Raw genomic sequence first — 19,972 nt, 5'->3', positions numbered from 1 at the left:
TCCCTTCCATGTAATATGCATGGAAATAAATTAAAAAACGTTATTATGTAGAAAGGGCCTATATACAGAATATACGTTCAAGATTATTGCTAATGCTGCATTAAGAAATAATAAGAAATAAGCAGCATTGTGTTGATGCAGCTGGTTGAGGCAGAGCTCCTGATATTAACAATACATATTATTTTACAAGCTGATAATATGCTCTGAGTGTAAATTGCACCTATAGCTGTAGTACATGTTGTATATTTATTAAAATAAAAGATGTGATACTTCCCTCTGGAGTGTGGTTGAGTAAAAGTATACAGAAGAATACAATAGCTTATTAAACACTATGTAGTATATTTGAAAAGAAAATTATTTAAGCTTTATAATTCTAATATTCAATCAATTTCTTCAGGTTTTCTATTTTTGGCTCGTTTTTACTTTATTGTGATTCACGTGCGCGCACTTTGACCCTCCTGTTACCATGGCAACTGCAACGCGTCACACACACACACACACGACCACACGGACCCTGGCTGCCGCTTCCGGTTCTGCTCTTTCCCCCGATAAACTGCAAACGGCCTCGCAGCGGTAATGACAACATCCCGAACCGGAACAACGAGTCGGGACGCGCGGCTCGTTTCTCCGTAGATATCAAGTCCTCGTCGTAACCGTTAGAAAGTCGGTGAGCGGCGTCGGTAGCGGCGAGAGAGAGAGAGAGAGAGAGAGAGTGGATCAGGCCGAGCGGCGCAGTCTGTGTCGGTGGAGTCAAAATGGCGTCTGTTTGCCCACTCAACGCTCGTTTAATCCGTCTGTGATTCTCCCCGATACTCAGATTCAGCGACCGGGGACTGGTGCCGTTGTTTCACCGCTTCGATTCACCGGAGCAGCCGGGGAAGCGTGTCCGGCGTCATGTCGGACTCGGAGGAGGAAAGTCACGACAGGCAGCTGAAGTTTGTAGTGATTGGAGACGGTGCTTGTGGGAAGGTGAGACCATCACACAGACACACACACTTATATACAAACAGACACACACACAGATACACACAGACACACACAGACACACACAGACAGACACACTGCTTCACGGTGCTCATCCTGAAGCTCGCTCCGTCGCCATGGTGACCGACGCTGATGTAGCTAACCCGGCTACAAGCTAACAACAATCCCAGTACACCAGTGGAGAAATACGTATGTAGCTCCGTAAAGTCATTAAATATACAAATATGTAGTATTTTAAGTTAATGTCCTGTGTTTAAAACCTCACTACTTATATAACCGAACGTAATACTGTAGTATGAGGCAAATGGACTTGAGGTACACAACAAGAACGTACTCACAGTACTGTAAAATGTCTGCGTCTGAAGTATTATCTACATGACTAATACAGGGTGTATTGAGTACATGATGCAAATGGACAAAACAAACGACAGAAAACATCCCCAACCCTTGCACAGCAAATACACACAACGTTCAAATACTGATGCATTATATCCACATCTAGAATATTGTGACATTCTGAATTCTTCCCTCTGTTCGTGTCATGTTTCCTGAGCCACACAACCCCGAAGAATAATATGACCACCGCATAGTCAACACCTGGCTAAGGGGGAGTCTTATTACTATCAGCAGGTTTATCATACTTGAGTTGTGATACTTACCAAACATAAAAACACAATTATAAAAAATTGATTTAAACAGAACTAATGCACATCTCTGATTCTGCCTCAGCAATTTCCACACGCATAAAACTACTCAGCACTGGAAACCTTATGTGGATTATGACAGTTGTTAGTGGTACTAAGGACAGGTAACGGCCATATTGTACAAAAGGAATAATATAGAGCCTTGCTTTTGTCTAAATAGTCAGTTCACTTCATTGCCATTTGTTAAATTATTATTTATTAAAAGCTCCTCTGCACAGATGGATGTAAATATTTGTTAGCATGGCCTCCTGTGTTTCTGACTGTAACTCAACAGGTTGGTTGTTTATTGAGTTGTAACCTACAAGAGGACCCACTTCTCAGACTGGAGAAACTCGATCGTGAGGAGAAAGTCCACATGATGGATGGAGGTTGACAAGATTTCACTCGGGAACTTGCAACGTTCTTGATGTCAGCAGACGTCTGCAGTGAGAGACGTGTACGGTTAAAGACGCTCGAAGTCGCCTGCACAATTTGTGCCGTATTCCCTTTCTTGCTTAATCCAACATTTACTGAAGCTAAATAGCTGTTTACTCTTCATTAAATTAATGAATGCAACAGTTTGTTAGCTGATAAACTAGCAAGCTACTAATTTGAGCACAAATCATACAAAAACACTGCGATAGTTTAATGACACAAAATCTGACTTCACGCCTGACCACCAGCCCGAGCTTCCAGTAAGTCCTGGTGTTAAGTACACTTGTGTATTACATAATATAGTTTTCCTGAGGTCGCTCATTCACACTGATCTTGGGTTGGTCAATATTCAGACGTAGTGTAAACGAGGTAGAGAGATTTGATCTCAGTTAGAGCTCCAGGTGGCTGAAAGCTCGATAGGAGAGAGTAAAGTATGAGAAAATATGGAAAATCCTTAACATAAATAATAATAGTAGTAATAAATAATAGACAGAGGAATAAGCTTACAATAACAGTAACACTAAATAAATAATGTTGTCAAATAACCCAGTATTTCTCCTGCTTTTTATTGGTAAAGCAAATTTAAATTTAAACTTTAATTGGTGAAATACATGTGAACAGCAGGGGAAAAAAATGTAACCTTAAAAAACAGTTTTTTCTCACTTTGTATTCACTTTCTATAAATCCAGTGACGTCTTTTACAAAAGTTATTGGACATCTGTAGTTTTGTTTATTATTCAAATTTAGCAATAAGGATTTAAATGCTTTGTTGTGAACCTATAAAGATCCATCGAGGTCTTATGTTGCATTTTCTACTGGACATAGTTGCCTGTGGTGCTTTGTTGTAGCTGAGCCTATAGGCTTCAATACACTGAAGAAATTATTTGCCGTTACTTGTTTTTGGTTACTGGTCAAAAGGTGCATATATATTTTTGTTATATATTTATACAGAGCCCTGTATGTGTAGGGCTAATTCTTTTTATAACAAGTTGGCACACTCATTTGTTAATATCTTGCCCAAGCCATGCCTCTACTTGCCATTAAATTCAGACTTATGTGCTCAAATGACACAGACAAGTAAAACATTTTAGAAAAACACACATCAACTTAACTTTCCCCTTTAAAGTTTCGATTGTTTCGATTAAATGTTTCTTTGAATTGTGTTGAATAGGAAATAAAGCAGTTTGATGAACTTTCACATTCCCAAACTCTTAACACTACACGGCTGCTGCTCAGGGCACTCGGGGTAGAATTGGTGTTTAACAGAGTGTGCTAGTTGATAAAGGAAGGCTACAGTTTAGTGCTTAGTCAGGCTCTGGCAGCTGGTGGTTGTTGTCCGTCAGTGTACCTCTCTTCTCCCCGTATGGAATTTGCTCCATTTAAGAAAATTGTATCTGGACGACCCTAATGAGACACGTGGCTATTATCTCATTTGATAGGATAAAAGAATACTGGGAGTAGAGTTTGGGGCGAACACTTTGAAATGTGAGCAAATATACTTTTTCTTACTTTATTGTGTCTCTTCGTGGTAAATCTGCTCCGTGCTCATACCGGCTGTTTGTTCCTCTTCCCTTTCAAAATCACTGGACCGAATTCTTCTCTATGTTCATTAAAATAAGTACAAGAGGCAGATTAAAAAGGGACTGGTAACATCCACAACAGGGGAATTTTTCCCCCCGCCACACCAAACAATTATTTGCAGCAAAGCAGGGAGGTTGTCATGACGATCCAGCCAAGTTTCTTCTTCACTGCATCTGAATCCCCAGATGAGTGCGTGTGAATGCAAGGGAGGAGACGTCAAGTGCTTTTCGTCTACACATCCCCTTTCATAACTAATCTCTGCTTCCTCTGGGAGAAAGAAAATGAATGTAGCAGTAATGGTGAGACCCAATGAGAAAAATGAATGTTCTCATTCTGGACATTTTCTTTTGGGGTAAGGGGGGGGGGCATGCGGAGAACACACACAACTCAGTTCCCAGTAGATACGCTACATTAATAACCCTCCCCACGCGGCTGCCAGGTGTCAGCTCGTCACTGTCTGAATGACTTACCTGCTTGTCTGTTTTGGGCAGAAAACAGGAGCCCTGCCCCCATTCTGAGTAGGAACCACTGACTGACATCTTGAATGCCATTTCCCCCCTTATTAATGTCAATTTGCTGAGCAAATTGCAATCGGATCAGTTTTTCTTGGACAGCATTCTCGGCGGTATTTTCGCTTGTGGTTGGTTGTCCATTCAGAAATAGAGCGGGAGATCTGGGGAGGCTTGTCCACCTGAGCAAGATGTTTTAACAACATGGTGGCTCACATATTAAGGCTGAACTTATACACAGGTCTATTTTTTAACCGGTGTCCCAGCAATGATCTTTACAGAGGAGCTCTTCTGCAGAATACCAACTTTATTGTCTGTCTTGACTGTTTAAGAAGAATAAAGAGCCAGTTTTGATACCAAAAATGCACAACCTCCCTCATATGCATTGCATCACATGGACATAATCAGCTTGCCATATTTTTTTCCCTCCCTCTCTCTCAGTTTCTTGTTACAGTAGAACTTCCCCCATTTCCCGGCACTGGTATCGTTGGTGACCCTGTGCTGTTCTCTGTTGGAGTGTCAGGGTTACGCCAGCTTTTACATTCGCTGGTTAGCTCCAATTGTACGGTGGGAAAAAAAAAGGTCTACGTTGAGGGACGAGAGCCAAGCTACTGGAATGCCAAGACAAATGGCCGACTAGGCCAACGCGAGCATGTGGAATACATTTTTGCTGTCCGAGCTTGTTATTCCTGTGTTGTCAGTGATTGTTTGGGCTACTTAAATGGACGATTTTCTCCTTGTTGCGTCAGTCACCTCTAGTAATTTTTCCGTCACTCTCGAGCCTGTGACACACTCTGCAGACTGTGATTAAAAAAAAGTCTGCAGCTTTGGGAATTTAAAAAAATAATTAGGTGGATTAAACTTGATCCTGCACCTCTAAGGACAAGTTAATCAAGAAAGCCATTCGTAAAAGTCAGGATTACACATTTAATGGGTTAAATTAAAAGATAACATTTAATAATCCATGATAGAGTAAACATAATGCTTTTATATTAAAGGTATCATGACAAAAAATCCAAACAGACAAATATTTGGGTAAACAGTGATAAGGGTTTTCTCAATTAAATTACTCTCTGTTTGCCCAGGAGTGATTTGAAATAAATCCAGTCTAATTTGAAGCGTTACTTGGTTGAATCTAAACTCTCTGAGCATGATGGAGGTAGATAAGGACACCGGCTCAAGTGAAAGCTTAGTGGACTAAAAGAAAGAATTTAGTTTTAAATCCTCTAACCCTCAGTGATTGTCAAGTACCACATTAAAATGCATTTGCTGCCACATGAACACTCAGAGAGTCCCATTGCTTCACTTTTCTGTTGTGTTTATGTAAGCACACTGCTCTAAAGATAGCTAATAGACATTCAGCACTTCATTTTTTCCCCTATCCTCATCCATCAAAATGAATTAAACTTGGCATGTCAAGCCTGCGCGATGGATTCCCATGGATTTCAGGAGAGCCCCTAACATGCTATTTTTTTCCTCCTCAAACACAACGGTGACAGTGATGGAGGTTTTATAATTTGTGGCAATTATTAGGTCTGCTGTCTGGAGACATGACACATACTCCAGCACCTGTTTTTGTAATTCACGTTGATTTTCACTGTCACAACTGCGGCTGAGCGGGGAGACGGCAGACGAGGCAGACAATTACATCAGCGTACCTTCAAGTCAATCACTACGTTTTTTGACGGTGCCTAAAATGGATTGTTAATGATGAAATGAAAACCCCGCGGAGCATAGTTCACCGGGGCTCTGTCTGTGAATTATGGCTACGCTCTGTTGTGGAAAAGAATCACATGGAAGTGTGGTGATGTGATAAGTTATACTTGTGTATTTTTAGAAATATTAGAAATTGAAATACTGTATAAAGCTTAGTTTGGCACTTCACTCCCTCTGTGTGAATGAAATCAAACTTCTTCTTCTTCTTCCGCTCACCACTGAAATATCACTTTTTCAGGAAGTTCTTTAACACGCTGTATATTTTCTCTGGAAGGAGTTTTGCAGCATCTAACATTTTGCTCTGGGCCATGCTATGATTTTCATTTGGTTTTTATGCTATGAAGTTTGCATATATGGGTGAACATTATTTACCAGGCAAATGCTATGCAAAGACTCACAGATTTCCCTTTAGCTTGAAAGCATTTTCTTTTCAAAACACATTACTTCGAGTGACATATCTTCAGTCCTGTCTATTGCTGCAGAGCCGTGCTTGTATTCATTTCCTGTCCGTCTCTCTCTCTCTCCCTTTGTCTCTGTGTTTCAGACATCACTCGCCACCAGATTTGCACAGGAGGCCTTCGGGAAGCAATACAAACAAACCATCGGCCTTGATTTCTTTCTGAAGAGAATAAGCCTTCCAGGTGAGACACCTTCATAATCTTCTGGGAGTGTTCGCTTGTGCACAGACTCAGCACGGACACGCGTGTTGCACAAGCGCGCAGTGGCGGTCTGCAGGCTTGTTTATTCAATATAATTTGGGATGATTGTATTTAGAGAGACTGCCTTGATTGTTAGTGGTTGTTTGTTTTTACTGTAATTTTGACCTTAAGGTTTGTGTGTACTTAAAATTATCAGTGTTAAAAAAGAGCCAGAAAAAGTATTGAATCGAACAAAGAGGCCTGTTGTTCCAGCTTTACTGAACTGTCATGTTTTCTGCAGTTTTTTTCTTCAGGTTGACTCAGGAGCTGAATGTGTCTTTTCTGGTCGCTCCTCATTGTAGAGTGTCTGCCACTTCTCAGGGTTATTCACTCTGAAAGCTCTTCTCTCCAGAGCTTACAGCAAACCTTTTTTTTTTGACTCCACAAGGCCAATGGACAGCTTATGTCCAAATGGGCGAGCCTTGCTCATAATTCTGTGGGCACAGTACAGAGTAAATACATTAACATTTTATATCCATATCGCTGATCCCCCAGTTCAGCTGATCTTTGTCCTGCACCACATAAAACATTCATGTTTTTATTTGTTTATGTTGAACCCGCAGAAATAAAGCCACACTCTGTATCCCCCTTAGATCTGTAAAATATATGTTTATTGACTAATGCTATATTTAGATCCCATTTTTACTTCCTACCATGTGAAAATGGGGATTTTCAGCATCTTAAATGGCATTTCTCAAACTCTGCCAAGGCCTAAGCTCCAGAAATCTGCAAAGTGGCTCCATTCTTTCATTACTAATAAAACAACATTAAGCGAGGGCAAATTAAGTGCTAAATGTAAAATTTATGCTGATTTGTGAGTTGGCTGAAGGATTCTATTTTGATTTTGTGTCAGTTTCAGCTTATGAGACTTAGGAGAACTAAACCCCCAAAAATGTTGTGGTGGAGTCAGAATGAAAGAGCCAACTAAAAGCACAGGCTGGGCTTGACTTCTTAAAAAATGAACTTGAATGCTGTTAATCGTTTGACTTCTCTTTCCAGTAAGTTTCTTTCCTGAAACAATCAGTGCTCTCTCAAGTGTGTAACTGTAAGCTTTGTTTAAATGTAGTGTACATGTATCACCGGGGCAGCAACAACACGAACACCGGAGTTGTTAAATGTCCCATTTTCCGGGGAATTGGGTGTTGATGAGCTGATGAATCGGAGGGTGGCTCTGCGAGCTGGGTGGTCCCAAACTTAGTTAGGACCCCCACCCTGCCTTGTACTGGAGAGATTGTGTGGCTCTCCGGGTTCTTATGGGGCCGTACGGGTCTTTTGCAGTGGGGGGGGGGAGAGTAGCCTATAGCCAGCGTTGGCCCCTCTCTCCATGAAGGCCCGGTTTGTCAAACTTAATGTACATTTTCCGATGCAGGGAAAGGTGAGGATAGGCCGACTGGCACACAACAGCCTCCTCTGTGCGGGCTTCTTATAACAATGCCTCTTCCAGATGCCCGTGCAAAACACTGAGGTACAGGCGGTGGAGGGAACTGACCTGAGGAGAAATTCACTTGATCGATTCTGTCACACCCAGAGAACAATTATCTTATCCACATGCTCCTTTTTTGACCTCTTTATCATTACAAGTCTATGGGGCTCACAATTGCAGTTTCTGCTTTTGCAAAGTGTACGCAGGGAAATGTCGGTGGAGTCAGCGTGAATCTCTAACATAAATAAAGCTCCAGTCTGAGGATGGGCGGGGATGGCTCTTTAACCGTTATTCATTGCACTCCTCAGTGTAGCTTTACATTGACACTGTATAGTCTGGATGTAGCGACTGTGAACCTCAGCGTTTCCTTCCCTCGCTTTATAAAGGGGACTTATGAAGGGTTGAATCGTCCAGCCGTGTCCACAGGGTACGCTCTGCTCCCCATCGCCGCTCCAGCCCAGCGCAGGGCCCTCATCACACCAACATAAACTCCTCGCTGTCTGGTCCGCCCTCCTCCTCTTTTTTTGACTCTTTTTTTTTTTTTTTCAACCACCCCTTTCATTTTCCAGAGGAAGAAAATATTTATTTGGATTTGGTTTTTGTGCCCGTCTTTCTCTCTCTCCCCCTCTCTCTCTCTCATTCACTCCTTCTCTTTCCACAAGCATTAGGACTTGTCTTCTTTTCCTCCTATTTTCTGTTTAATTATTGCTATTTTCCTTAACAGCACATAATCCTCCTCACTTTCCTCACTTGGCAGGAAATGGCACAATACAAAAAGGTCTTCCCAGGCTAATAAGAAGTAATTTCTGAGTATTGAGGATGTTTAAATTAGAGGGTAACTGTACCCATTCATCCCCCTTCGATCTTTGAGCTGGCTATTCTTGGACGTGAGGTGTTGGTGACCTGCCAGGCGAGAGCCCGGAGCATGAAACATTAATCGCTGATTTATTGTTTCCATTATGTATATCGACAAGGTGGACTTTCATTAGAGAACTCTCACGGCCAAAATACAGAGTCAAGTTACCGCTGACTGGTTATTTCCTAAGGATTATGAGCTTTGTTAAAACAAACAAGTTAAGGACAAAAACATCTGCAATGGAATCCCACAAATTGCAGCATTATCAGTTGAATTAGTTTTTAAATTTAAGTGATTTGCAGATGAAAGAATATATAGGAAAACAAAGTAAGATGTTCTTTTCTTTCTTTCTTTCTTTCCACCACTGTAGGCAATTTGAATGTGACCCTGCAGGTGTGGGACATTGGAGGCCAAACGTTAGGAGGGAAGATGCTGGATAAATACGTATACGGAGCTCATGTAAGTACACACAAATTCACACATAATCCTATGAAGATGTTTTTTTATTCTGCCTCACAAACATCTTTATGCGCCTCTTCAGTCTTTTATTTCCTCGCACATGCAGCAAAAATGTGTAGATGGACAAAACAAAATGTTACAGATGTTTGTCACTATGGTTAAAAAGTCACAGGACTCTTGTCTGAGTTATTATTACAGCTCTGGCAGCTTCATTCAGAGCCGGCCACTCCCTACCTGTGGAGCCAAATCATAATAAACCGTCATTTGGACTCACAGTGGGCGAAGCAGGTCAAGAGAGCTTCAAGAATCAGCATATTTCTCCTTTTTCAGAGTCGTTACTGTTGATGTTCTCTGGCAGACCGGACAAAAGATGATTAATAATACTGCACACTGAAGGTCAATAGAAATATTCGGAACTACATTCTCATTCGTGTAAACTGTTATTTCCCAGAATTTGTAAAAACATCCAAATTTAATTAAACTTTTACCACTAATTATTTAAAGTAATGTTGCTATTTAGTAATGAAAAAGTAGAGGAAAAAAAACATTTAATAAATGATCTATTAACTCTTGCCTCATTCTTGCCGTCGGGAAACAGAACAATATTTTTGTCATTGTATCCCAGTTTGTTTATGTGCCAACAACATCAGCATGGACAGGTAGCTGTGTCACCTTAGAGGAGTGCTTTCTGTCACCTCCAGAACATCTCATGTGTGAAGAGGCCAACTTAAAGGCCGTGGTTTGTCAAATCCACAAAGCGTAGTGCAGCACGAGAAAGAGACGCGTACACCAGCTCTATTCAAGGAAACGCTTGGTGTATACGTTAGAGAAAAGAATAATTGTAGGTTTTATTTTTTTAATGAATCTACATGGCCATGAAAATTATGGAGGCGACACCTTTTTTGAAGTGTTTGTTGAGCCATTGTCTAAACTGCACCCTGGTAGTGTGTATATTCTCCAGTCTCCAGCCTTTCTTTCACAGTCTCCCGCTCATCACCACCACATTATGACACTTTGCCTGCAGAGTTTCTCGTCGGCGTCGGATGGAACTTTCACACCTATTGTTCACCACTGTGCGTCCTGTAATCAATCATAGCTGTTTCGGAGAGACTCGCCGTAATTGTCAGAGGCGCGAGCTGTCGTCACCATCCTCGCGTGTTGTGACAGCGCGTGTCTGCCGAACAAAAAGCAACAGACACCCCTTATGTCGTGTTGCATCACGCAGTAAAAGTAGAGCCATTTACCTTGGCCCGTGTTCACATCCCGTCCTGAAGAAAAAGCAGAAGTTATAGTTAGATAGTTGAGGAATGAGATGATTCGCCTTGAATCACACCAACACTTCTTGTATCTGTGTTTACTCGTTGATTGATTTATGTGTAAACAGTTTCTGGTCTCAGTGTTGGCTTTGGTTGTTGTTGCAGCACTGTCTCTGTAGAGTGCAGTGTTCAGGAAAACTAAGGGAGGAGGAAAACGTCTCTCGCCAGACAGCTTTAATTCATTAGCTCAGACAGTAGATAACCAAACCTAACCTATGTTCTGCACTGAAATTGGAGTGTGCATTTTTAAAACTGTGAATTGTTCATTATTTAAACCACTATTTCCATTTTGAATCAGATCCATGTGAATTTACACAGTGTCACGCACCACAGATGATGTGTGAGTAAGGGAGTGTGTCCCCGACTGTAAAAAGAGGAGCAGTGCCACCTACTGTTCCCATGCTCACTCAGTATTTAACTAATGTTAACATGAAGGAATATGAAGTGAAACTGTATACTCGCATCCATAATTTACCAGTGGATGATTGTAAATGTGAGACACATCCTTCACCATTGTTCCTCTTGCTTTTTCCAACGCAGGCAGTTCTCCTGGTGTACGACATCACCAACTACCAGAGCTTTGAGAATCTGGAGGATTGGTTCAGCATGGTGAAGAAGGCCAACGAGGAATCTGACGTCCAGCCTGTTGTCTCCTTAGTGGGGAACAAAAGTGAGTTTTAATATAAATACACAAACACACACAAAGTAATAGTTTTTCAGCAGGGAAAAAACAATACTGTACTTTAAAAATGTCGGTGTAGTCCATCAAGTTTGGATAGCACTTCACTTACTTGAACTCAGTAGAAATTAAAATGAAGAGAGTTTCTCCCTATCCACTTCACCTTGACACATGTTTCATTTTGCGTGTCTGTGTTTGTGTGTGGAGGAGTGAGTGTTTGATGGTAGCAGACGTGTTTGTTCGAGCAGCAGATAACTGATCGGTTTGATAAGCCAGTTGATAAGAAAGTGAGCTTTCCAGAGCGATGGGAGAGCTGATGTTTAGGAAAATCTTGGGAGTGAAGGCCGATGATTTAAGATTCCCGGGCCAATGGACCTGGGGCACCGCTTATCTGTGCCCCCTCCCTCCTCCCCAGTCAGTACCCATCTGCCCCCCCCCCCCCAGTACGAGCCTGTGCTCCTGACTAGAGTCGTCGGTTAAGAAGAGGAACTCGACGTTAACCAGACGGCTCTCCTCCTATCGGCCTGCACCTTCTACCTATCTCCAAAATAAAGAGTAATAATGATGACTCCTTTTAAACATCCCCCTGACAGATGTGGAGTCATGGCTGCTGCCGTGTTATTGTAAAGTGAGGCGTCAGAGTGCGTGTGTGTAATGGTGACTGTCCACCTTCCCGGGCGATGATGAACGGTCAACAGAGTGGTGCCTGCACACAGGAAGCTCTCGCTAATGTTACTCAACGGGGAGCATAGGTCACGGTTTAATTCGCCTGTCTGGAGCAGATTCTCTTGTCTTCGCATCCGTTTGCATCTCTTAATGCCCTGGCTTTAACGGTGGGCGCCTCTGTATTTAGGCTAGGTTTTGGGTGTGTGGGTGAGTGTGTGTACTGTAATATTTAAGTAGTGTACATCCCGCTGTCAGGCTCCTCACCCCAACACTCGCACACTCACTCTCCCCCTAATGGCTCTATTGCTGAAAATGGCCCATGTGTGTTTTTTCTGTTCCTGCCGGCTGAAAAAAAAGAAAAAGAAAATCCCACACAGATTGCCCCGCTAAGAGCAATCAATTACCTTGTGAGACTTTATGGATCCCAGGGCCCTCCCATTGACTCCCTCTTTTTCAGGGACCTTGAAGAAAGTTAGTCTAGCTATCAAGTTAGAAATGTCCACACCTAAATTTTTGTTTTACTTTTCCTCTGCCCCCTGACTGACATTTTTCTGTATCATACCGCTTCAGTTTTTTTTTACTCAAAATGAGTACTTGGTATACATTAACAGTAAGAACGTAACATATGAATACTCAGCATTCTTTTGAGAGCAGAATTTAGATTTTCCCTCTTATTGTTCCCATGATGTTTGACTGAAACTAAAATAGAAGCACAGACATAACAAGGAGCTTATAAAAACACAACAGATTTATGTCTCTGTGAGGGCACGTCCTGGGGGAGATTGTGTTGTTTCACCACTCAGAATCTTTAGTGTTCCCACCTCGATAAACTTAAGGTGAACACTGCTGGTTAGTGCAGACTGCAGCAGAAAGCTATTTAATCATCACCTGATCCAGTATTATAACATTTAAGTATTTTTTTTCATTTAATTTAACATGACTCTGTTTTACTTATTAACAGTACATGTCATTTTTGTATGAATTGAGCTTAATTTTCCTGAATTACCTTGTGCTTGTCTCCTAGTTTAATTCAAACACGTTCTTCCTTACACAGTGTACTGTGTACTTGTAATTGAGCCTATGGACCAGACGAGTAGTTCATTAATGATGCTGTCCCCTCCTCTCCTCACCCTGCCCTGACTGCCCTCCTGTGCCATGTCACTGCCGGGGAACAACCTTTCCTTTCTTTGGCGCAGTGTGGCCGGCTGAGGTTAAGTGTGCTTGTTAAGACCCAGTGTGTTGGACTCCCATGCCCTCTGCATGCTGCCCAGAGCCTCGTGTAAAACAATGGCATCACTTGTAATAACAATAATAACAATTCAGAGAGGAAGCCAATGAAATGTTTTATTGAGGGAACACATATGTGCACACAATTATTTATGCAATGACACACAGTCGCAGCTGTGCACAGAAACATGCACTCCTGTAAAGCGACACACTTGTGGAGTTTCTGGGAACACATGGTTAATGGAAGAATGCTAAGCTCTTGTTCTGTTTAAACATACTATAACTGTTTATTATAGGGCAGCCCAGCGTAACACCATATGGTACACAGGAATCTCTCAAGAGATGAGTGCTCAGTCCTCTTCTCCACCACTCAACTGTTTAATTTTTAGTCATCTAAAAAGTACTGTGTTCTTTGCAAGACACTCAAACTATGAATTATGTTGCTCTTTGCTGAACAACAGCTGCATGTGGCCTTTTAGTGAGTGTTTGTTCTTTAGATCAGAGATGGACTTAAGGGCACTTAAATAAACTAGAATGACCCTCAGTAGAGTGCAATACACTTAAGTTTTAATCAAGATGCACAGAATTTCACACACTAATAATTCCCTGTGAAATGTGTGTGAAACCCCTGTATCACAAAATACCATATCTCTGCTAAAGAAAGAGATACAAAATCCCCTTAGTCCGGATCCAACCCAAATCTTTAATGGGTTTTATTGAAATCTGGTCACTAGTTTTTGTGTAATCCTGCTGAAAAACAACAAAACCAACCAACAAAGTAACTGGCGCGTAAACTTAACCTCCTCAGAAGTAACTGTATGTCCTAATACACATTTGGAATCATTTCGTGTGCCATAACAAACACACATTATCACCGTATGGGATCATCAATATGTCAAAATGACTCGCGTTGCTGTTTGAAATTAGTGCCCATATTTCTTCGTAAGACATTAAGCCTGTGTCGTTTATCAAACCAATTTGTTTTTATTAAGTGGGGATCGCAGGACCCCTGCTCGCTTCCCATTTCTAGCGCTCTCTCCCTCAGGAACTCCAGAGCATCCATCATAGGCTTGTACAGCCCTTATTTGGGTGACTTAAATGGGTTCAGTTCTCTTAACCCCTCCTCATCACTCATGGCTTCTTACTCAGAGGTTCGAACACCGTTCACTGCCGATCCACTCAGGCCTGCCATGGGAAACGTTTCTTGCAGCAGGGAGATAAGGTCCCCGCATCAAGACAATTTGTAGACTCTACTCTGTCTCACCTGCCTTTCTCTTCTGGCTCGGTTTCTTTCCCCCCAGTTCTTTCTTCTCCAGCTCTCTATCTCGCACAATCTCTCAAACATACTTGCACATTCATTTTCACCCCTGTGCAAACACTTACTCTTTCAATCACACTCTCAGACCTACTCTTAACTCTTATCTCTCACATGTGTAGACTAACACTTTGTCTGTAGCTGCCTTTACTTACAGTAATGTCTTTTCATTGGCTCCTTGTCCCTGTTGTGTCAAACAACATGCGTGTGTTTGCTTTCTGCACGCTACAGCAGATCTCGCCACGTACCGTTACCAGTCGCACTTCTCTCTCTGCAGTTTTCCATCCATCCATGAGAAAGCCAAAGCGAAACATGGATCTCCCCTAACTCTTGATTCTCCTGAAGCATGTCCTTACCACCAACATTGTTGGTCTTGAGTTGTTTGCCCTCTTGGCAAGGCCTCAGGTGGAGTTGAAGCCCCCCCCCCTGCCCTCCCCAGCTCTCTCACCCCCATCACCTCCCTGCCCCAGTAAAGCTGCCACAGTTCCTGTCTGTTCAGTGTTGGCCTGCACATTTCTTAATAGAGAGATGCTCAGAAGTCCAGGAGCGCAGAGGAGCTCAATGTGCTTCTGTTTTTGGTTTAGCTCAAAAATGTTTTTCCTGGCTCAACCCACTCCTACTTAGGTCCTCTTACAACAAACTAAAAGGTCCTAATTGCCCCCAAGGGAAAGGTTTAGCCACAATAGACATGTGGTGGGACAAAAGCCCAGTACTCTTATCCCAGCACCCACACCCCTCCCCAGATAGAAGAGATGAACACGTCAGCAGTGTCTGTGTTGCACTGTGGGTAGTGTGACCACAGGTCCGACACTGTAAAACCTTATATATACAGTATATAGACCTAGTGAGGCATAGTGTATGGTTGGGTAAAGATGTGGAATGTTTACAGTTTACAGCAAATCCAGTGTTTCCTGTTTCTCTTCACATTTTATTTAAGGTAAAGGGTCAGCCGAGACGTGTGTATCAAATTGTCTCAGTAACCGCACCGACTGTAGCCTGCTGTCTTTCTGTGAGTCTGGAAAAGATGGGAAATAGAGATTCAGGTTACACCAAGGAAACAGAGGGATGACTGAAGAATTACAGCTGTATTTCACTGAGGCTGATAAGTCGGTGTAAAATCCCAGCTGCAGAAGCTGACACGTGTCCAGCAGTGATTAAGAAATACTTTAAGGGTTAATTTAAGCCTACATAGGCATCAGATAGGTGGTCTTTCCCTCACAGAGCAATACCACAGAGGGCCAACCTGGTGATCAAATAAATGAATGCTACGCTGACATTTAATTGTAGCAACTGTTTGACCCGGCTCTGGTCCCCGCACTCATCTCTCTTGACTCTCATGCCTGTCGAAGCCTGGAAAGTCCTCATTCATATTAGTCATCCATAAAGCAAATATTGTTGCACATGCAGTAGATGATCAGTCTTCGAATACCTTCTTGTGTGGTATGTCATGGGCCATTTGAGCTGCACAGCGCAGCTTAGCCACCTGACCTGAAGGCAGCCTGGAACCCTCATCACGCTCAGCCTGTACTTTATTTCTCTGCTGCTCCACAACATTGATATGGAGGAATTCCTGGAAGGGGCCTTGCTGACACAGGGTTGGGTAAATAACCGATTGATCTGGATCCACAGGATCCACATATATTATAAATGTATGCGGGATATCAACACAGCTTTCCCCTCTTTTTTTGTTGGTGCTAAATCTAGTTTTTGTGGTGTTAAATTATTACATCACTGTCTTTGCATTCTGCTTCTGTTTCAGGTTTTTAACTTGGTCGATGTTTGCTCAGGCAGTCATGAGCAGAACGCTCTTTCCACGTTACAGTTCACTGCTCTGGCTGCTGTTGGATATTTAGGCCAGTTCAATGCATTATTGCTCATAGATGGACTTAATAATTATAAGTAGACTTATAGTGATGCGACGCATACAATTATGAAGGCTCCCCTGTGCTCCGTATAATTATTATAGCTCCTAGTTACGCTGCCGGCTCACAGAGGCATGTATACTGCTCACCCATAAAAGTCCACTTAGTTTAACAGCGACAGGAGAGCTTGGAGGACATGGCCAGTGAAACCCCGGGCAGCGTCTTGTGCGGTCGGCTCAGAACTGGGTCTTTTGTTCACTTTTCATGAGTCCTGGGAGCCCGTTAACCCGGCCTGCGAGGCTCTCTGCCCCAGGTTTTACTGACGCAGCGACAGCCCGGCCCTCCAGCTCTCTCCCTGCCTGCAGAGCTACTGCAGGACACTGTGTCTTTTAAATTCCCTGACCAAGGAGGAAGACCACATTGTTTTACTAGCCGCTGTGGAGTATCTGATTATGTTTTAAAGTGTGAATGCCTGTGTGCGTATTTGCACAAGTGTGTGTGTGTGTCTGCACATCGTTTCGCGAAGGACGATCGAATGACAAGATGAGCTGTGATCAATGAACTGTCGACAGAACACTTCTGACCTAGTGGAAAGCGAGTCCCCTGATGGTCCCAGCCCGTTTTAGGCCACCGGGGCAGGGGCTCCCCAGCACAAAGAGCGCTCTGTCTCTGTCAGGATTCCCCCGAGGACTCGTGCACGGGCCCTGCTCACCTCGACAACACCCGGCTAGTAACAGCACTTCATCTGTCTGTACTCACTCAGAAAAGTCCTGATAATATTATTAGCTTAGCTTGAAAATGTAATATCCTGATTATTATTTCTAATTATTCCACCACAAGTTGTACAATGTCCAGAGGCAATAATAGCCGTATACAATTTCTACAGATTGCTGCAGTATTGCAAAACTACACTGATGCTGGAATTATGATCTGTTAAAGCCAAAGGTAATATTAAAATAATTTCAAATGTCATGTTCTTTTTTTCATTAAATGTAGATGTTCCAGTCTTCAGAGAATAAACGTTGCCTACTGTAAACAATAACCACACTGTTCAGGTCTAATGAAATGTGCAAGAGCACCGTTTGACTTCTGAATGGCTGCGTAGCGTCTGAATAGTAAAGAAAACACGACATTTTCTGTGCAATTCTGTATGATACTGTACTCATGACAAAAATGAATTAAAGTGGTTGGTAGCCAGAGTTATTTCGAGGGAGAAAAAGTACTTATTGAATGCCTTTTTCAATCTGTGGTCCATATTTTAATGCAGGTACAGACGTCTCCCGTCCTTCATATTTCAAAACCCTCAGTGTTTATGAGCTCTCTCCAAGTCATGTAGAGCAGTTGGACTCAGGCATTTAAATGCTTCACATAAATTCCACCAGTCATTTGTTTTATTAGCCACTTGTGCTGTGAAAGTTAAATGCAAGTCTAATTCAATCAGACATCGCACTGGATGATTCATTATGCTTTTTTGACTTTTTAAAGGGGACCTCTTAGCCTTTTCCTTATTTTCTGTCAATACAGTGGTGTCCAAGAGTCTGAGCCCTCATTCCCATCAAGTTTAATATAATATTTAATATAGTATAATGTTGCAATGTTTTATGTCCATATTAAAAGTTTCAAACAATGAGGTAAACATACATAACAGTATATGTGATACAAAAGCAGAGGCGTCAGACTAGTCTCAGCTTCCAGTGGTCTTATGTGATCAGCAGACATCAGAGACATTCACTTGTTTGTTCTCCAAAAACAGCTGAGTAGTAATACGGACATTTAATGTACAAGTGACTGATGGTGAAGGTTTTCTACACGGTCTAATAAGCAACGTTAGCTTTTACACTGTGATTGTAAGACTAAATATAGACTTATGTTACACACTTCACAGGTGATGGGTGTAATATTGACCAAACAGAGGCTTCCTGCTTTTGCCACACCCTGATCACTAGTGTGCAGTCAGTGGCTGTTGTTAAAGTGCAAGATGGCAGCACCCGTATGCAGGATAATTAGCTATATTTTTGTACAATGTGTTGGAAGTGGAGACGCGTGGTCCATCTGTATATCCAGTCTATGCTTGTAACCTGGTCTGATAATCCTCACCTCATGATACAGTCTGGTCTTGGTTCATGGTCGTCATTGAGGGGAAGTTGAGGCAAACCCTCTTAACAGGGTCTTAAAGGCATAGTGTGAGGTAATGTTGGAAGTGATAGGTTCTCCCCTGGGGTTGATTAGGCTCAATCCTGTAACTTTCACTTAATGGGATATGACCCCTCAGAGCCCCAGGTCTCTGACAACACACACACACACACGCCCGATCATAACTACCACACACAGGCACACACACACACACACACACACACACACACACACACACACACACACACACACACACACACACACACACACACACACACACACACACACACACACACACACACACACACACACATTCCTCTCGCAGCCCTCGAACTCCCCACTGCACCAACTGCTGTTTAGTTTAAAGCGAGGCTGTCGACAATTAACTGTGTTATGTCAAGCTTATTCTCTGGCTGTTGCTAGCTGGGTAAACTGTTCCAATTGGTCCCCAGCAGCCGACCTGGCAGAGCAGTAAGTAGGTGTCTCTGTTATCACAGCGTGGTTTTAAAAAGACCCCTGAAGACCACACCACAGCAGGACTGTGGGGCTGTTAGCCAATATAGAGCTGTTAGCTTATTGTTGCTGAAGTTGCTGAATGTGTTGGTGAAGTCTAAAGAGGACACATCCTTGAATTTGTCAACATAGAATTTTTCCAAAGGTGCATCATGTGACCCGCCATAAGCAGGCGAGAGCTAAAGATGACGTAGTTGAGAAATATAAAAGAAAATTGACATCGTAAATTACGTCACTATTGTTTTCTGTGTCACTTTTGATAAAATGCAGCACCTATGATGGCATATTTCTTTAACAAGTTTTACTGTGACCCTACTGTTCTGATTGATGCCTGTGACTGGTTTATTTTCCTATGGCAATGGCAAACTAGTCTCATGGGTATTGTAGTATTTAGACCTGTCTGTGATGCCTAATGATGGACAAACCACACTTTCTCAGGAACTGTGGCCATAACATGAACCTATTGTCCCGATGAGTGCCATGTTTCTGTGTCAGAGATTTGGAGAGTGCAATCACACTGTCAGGTGTTTGTTGTGGCGTTGTCTTTACAAGGCAGACAGGAAACCAGGAATAAAGAAGGGCTTTGTACCACCATGGATGCCGTGCTATTGTGGCATGCACTGTAACCGTTTGGCCACCAGAGTGCTCTGGATGTGTCATTTTAACAACAGGGATCCCCCCAAAATGTTCCACCAAATCCCCCCCCATCCTTGGCTTTGTGCCACCTGTGATTACTTGTGAGCATTTGAACAGCCTCTCATAATCTCAATTAAAGTCACTTTAACAATAGTTTTTAGATATTTAATTTATGTCATTGGCAGTTTTTGCATCTTCATCTCAGTGAATTAGAACTAGCGAGGATTTTGGTTTCAAAGCTTGCTTCAGGCAGATCAATCTAACCAAAGTCCAACCCCCTC

The 19,972-nt window shown here is 42.5% G+C and overlaps 1 protein-coding gene across 3 annotated transcripts in view; it reads left to right on the top strand.

The window, feature by feature from the left end:
- Positions 1 to 495: 495 nt before the first annotated feature.
- Positions 496 to 19,972, top strand: part of rab28 (RAB28, member RAS oncogene family) — a 46,622-nt gene continuing 27,145 nt past the window's right edge. For 2 of the 3 annotated variants that reach the window (XM_034598269.1, XM_034598268.1), the window contains exons 1-4: positions 496 to 969; positions 6,453 to 6,549; positions 9,256 to 9,344; positions 11,201 to 11,330. In XM_034598269.1, coding sequence (XP_034454160.1) covers positions 895 to 969; positions 6,453 to 6,549; positions 9,256 to 9,344; positions 11,201 to 11,330 — 391 coding nt within the window. In that variant the 5' untranslated portion in view covers positions 496 to 894. The remainder of the gene's footprint in view (positions 970 to 6,452; positions 6,550 to 9,255; positions 9,345 to 11,200; positions 11,331 to 19,972) is intronic. The other variant, XM_034598267.1, reaches the window with a different exon arrangement.

Source organism: Hippoglossus hippoglossus, chromosome 10, assembly GCF_009819705.1.
Source record: "Hippoglossus hippoglossus isolate fHipHip1 chromosome 10, fHipHip1.pri, whole genome shotgun sequence".
NCBI classification, from domain to species: domain Eukaryota; kingdom Metazoa; phylum Chordata; class Actinopteri; order Pleuronectiformes; family Pleuronectidae; genus Hippoglossus; species Hippoglossus hippoglossus.
The sequence above is the reverse complement of the archived record's forward strand: the minus strand, read 5'-3'. Positions and strand labels throughout refer to the sequence as shown.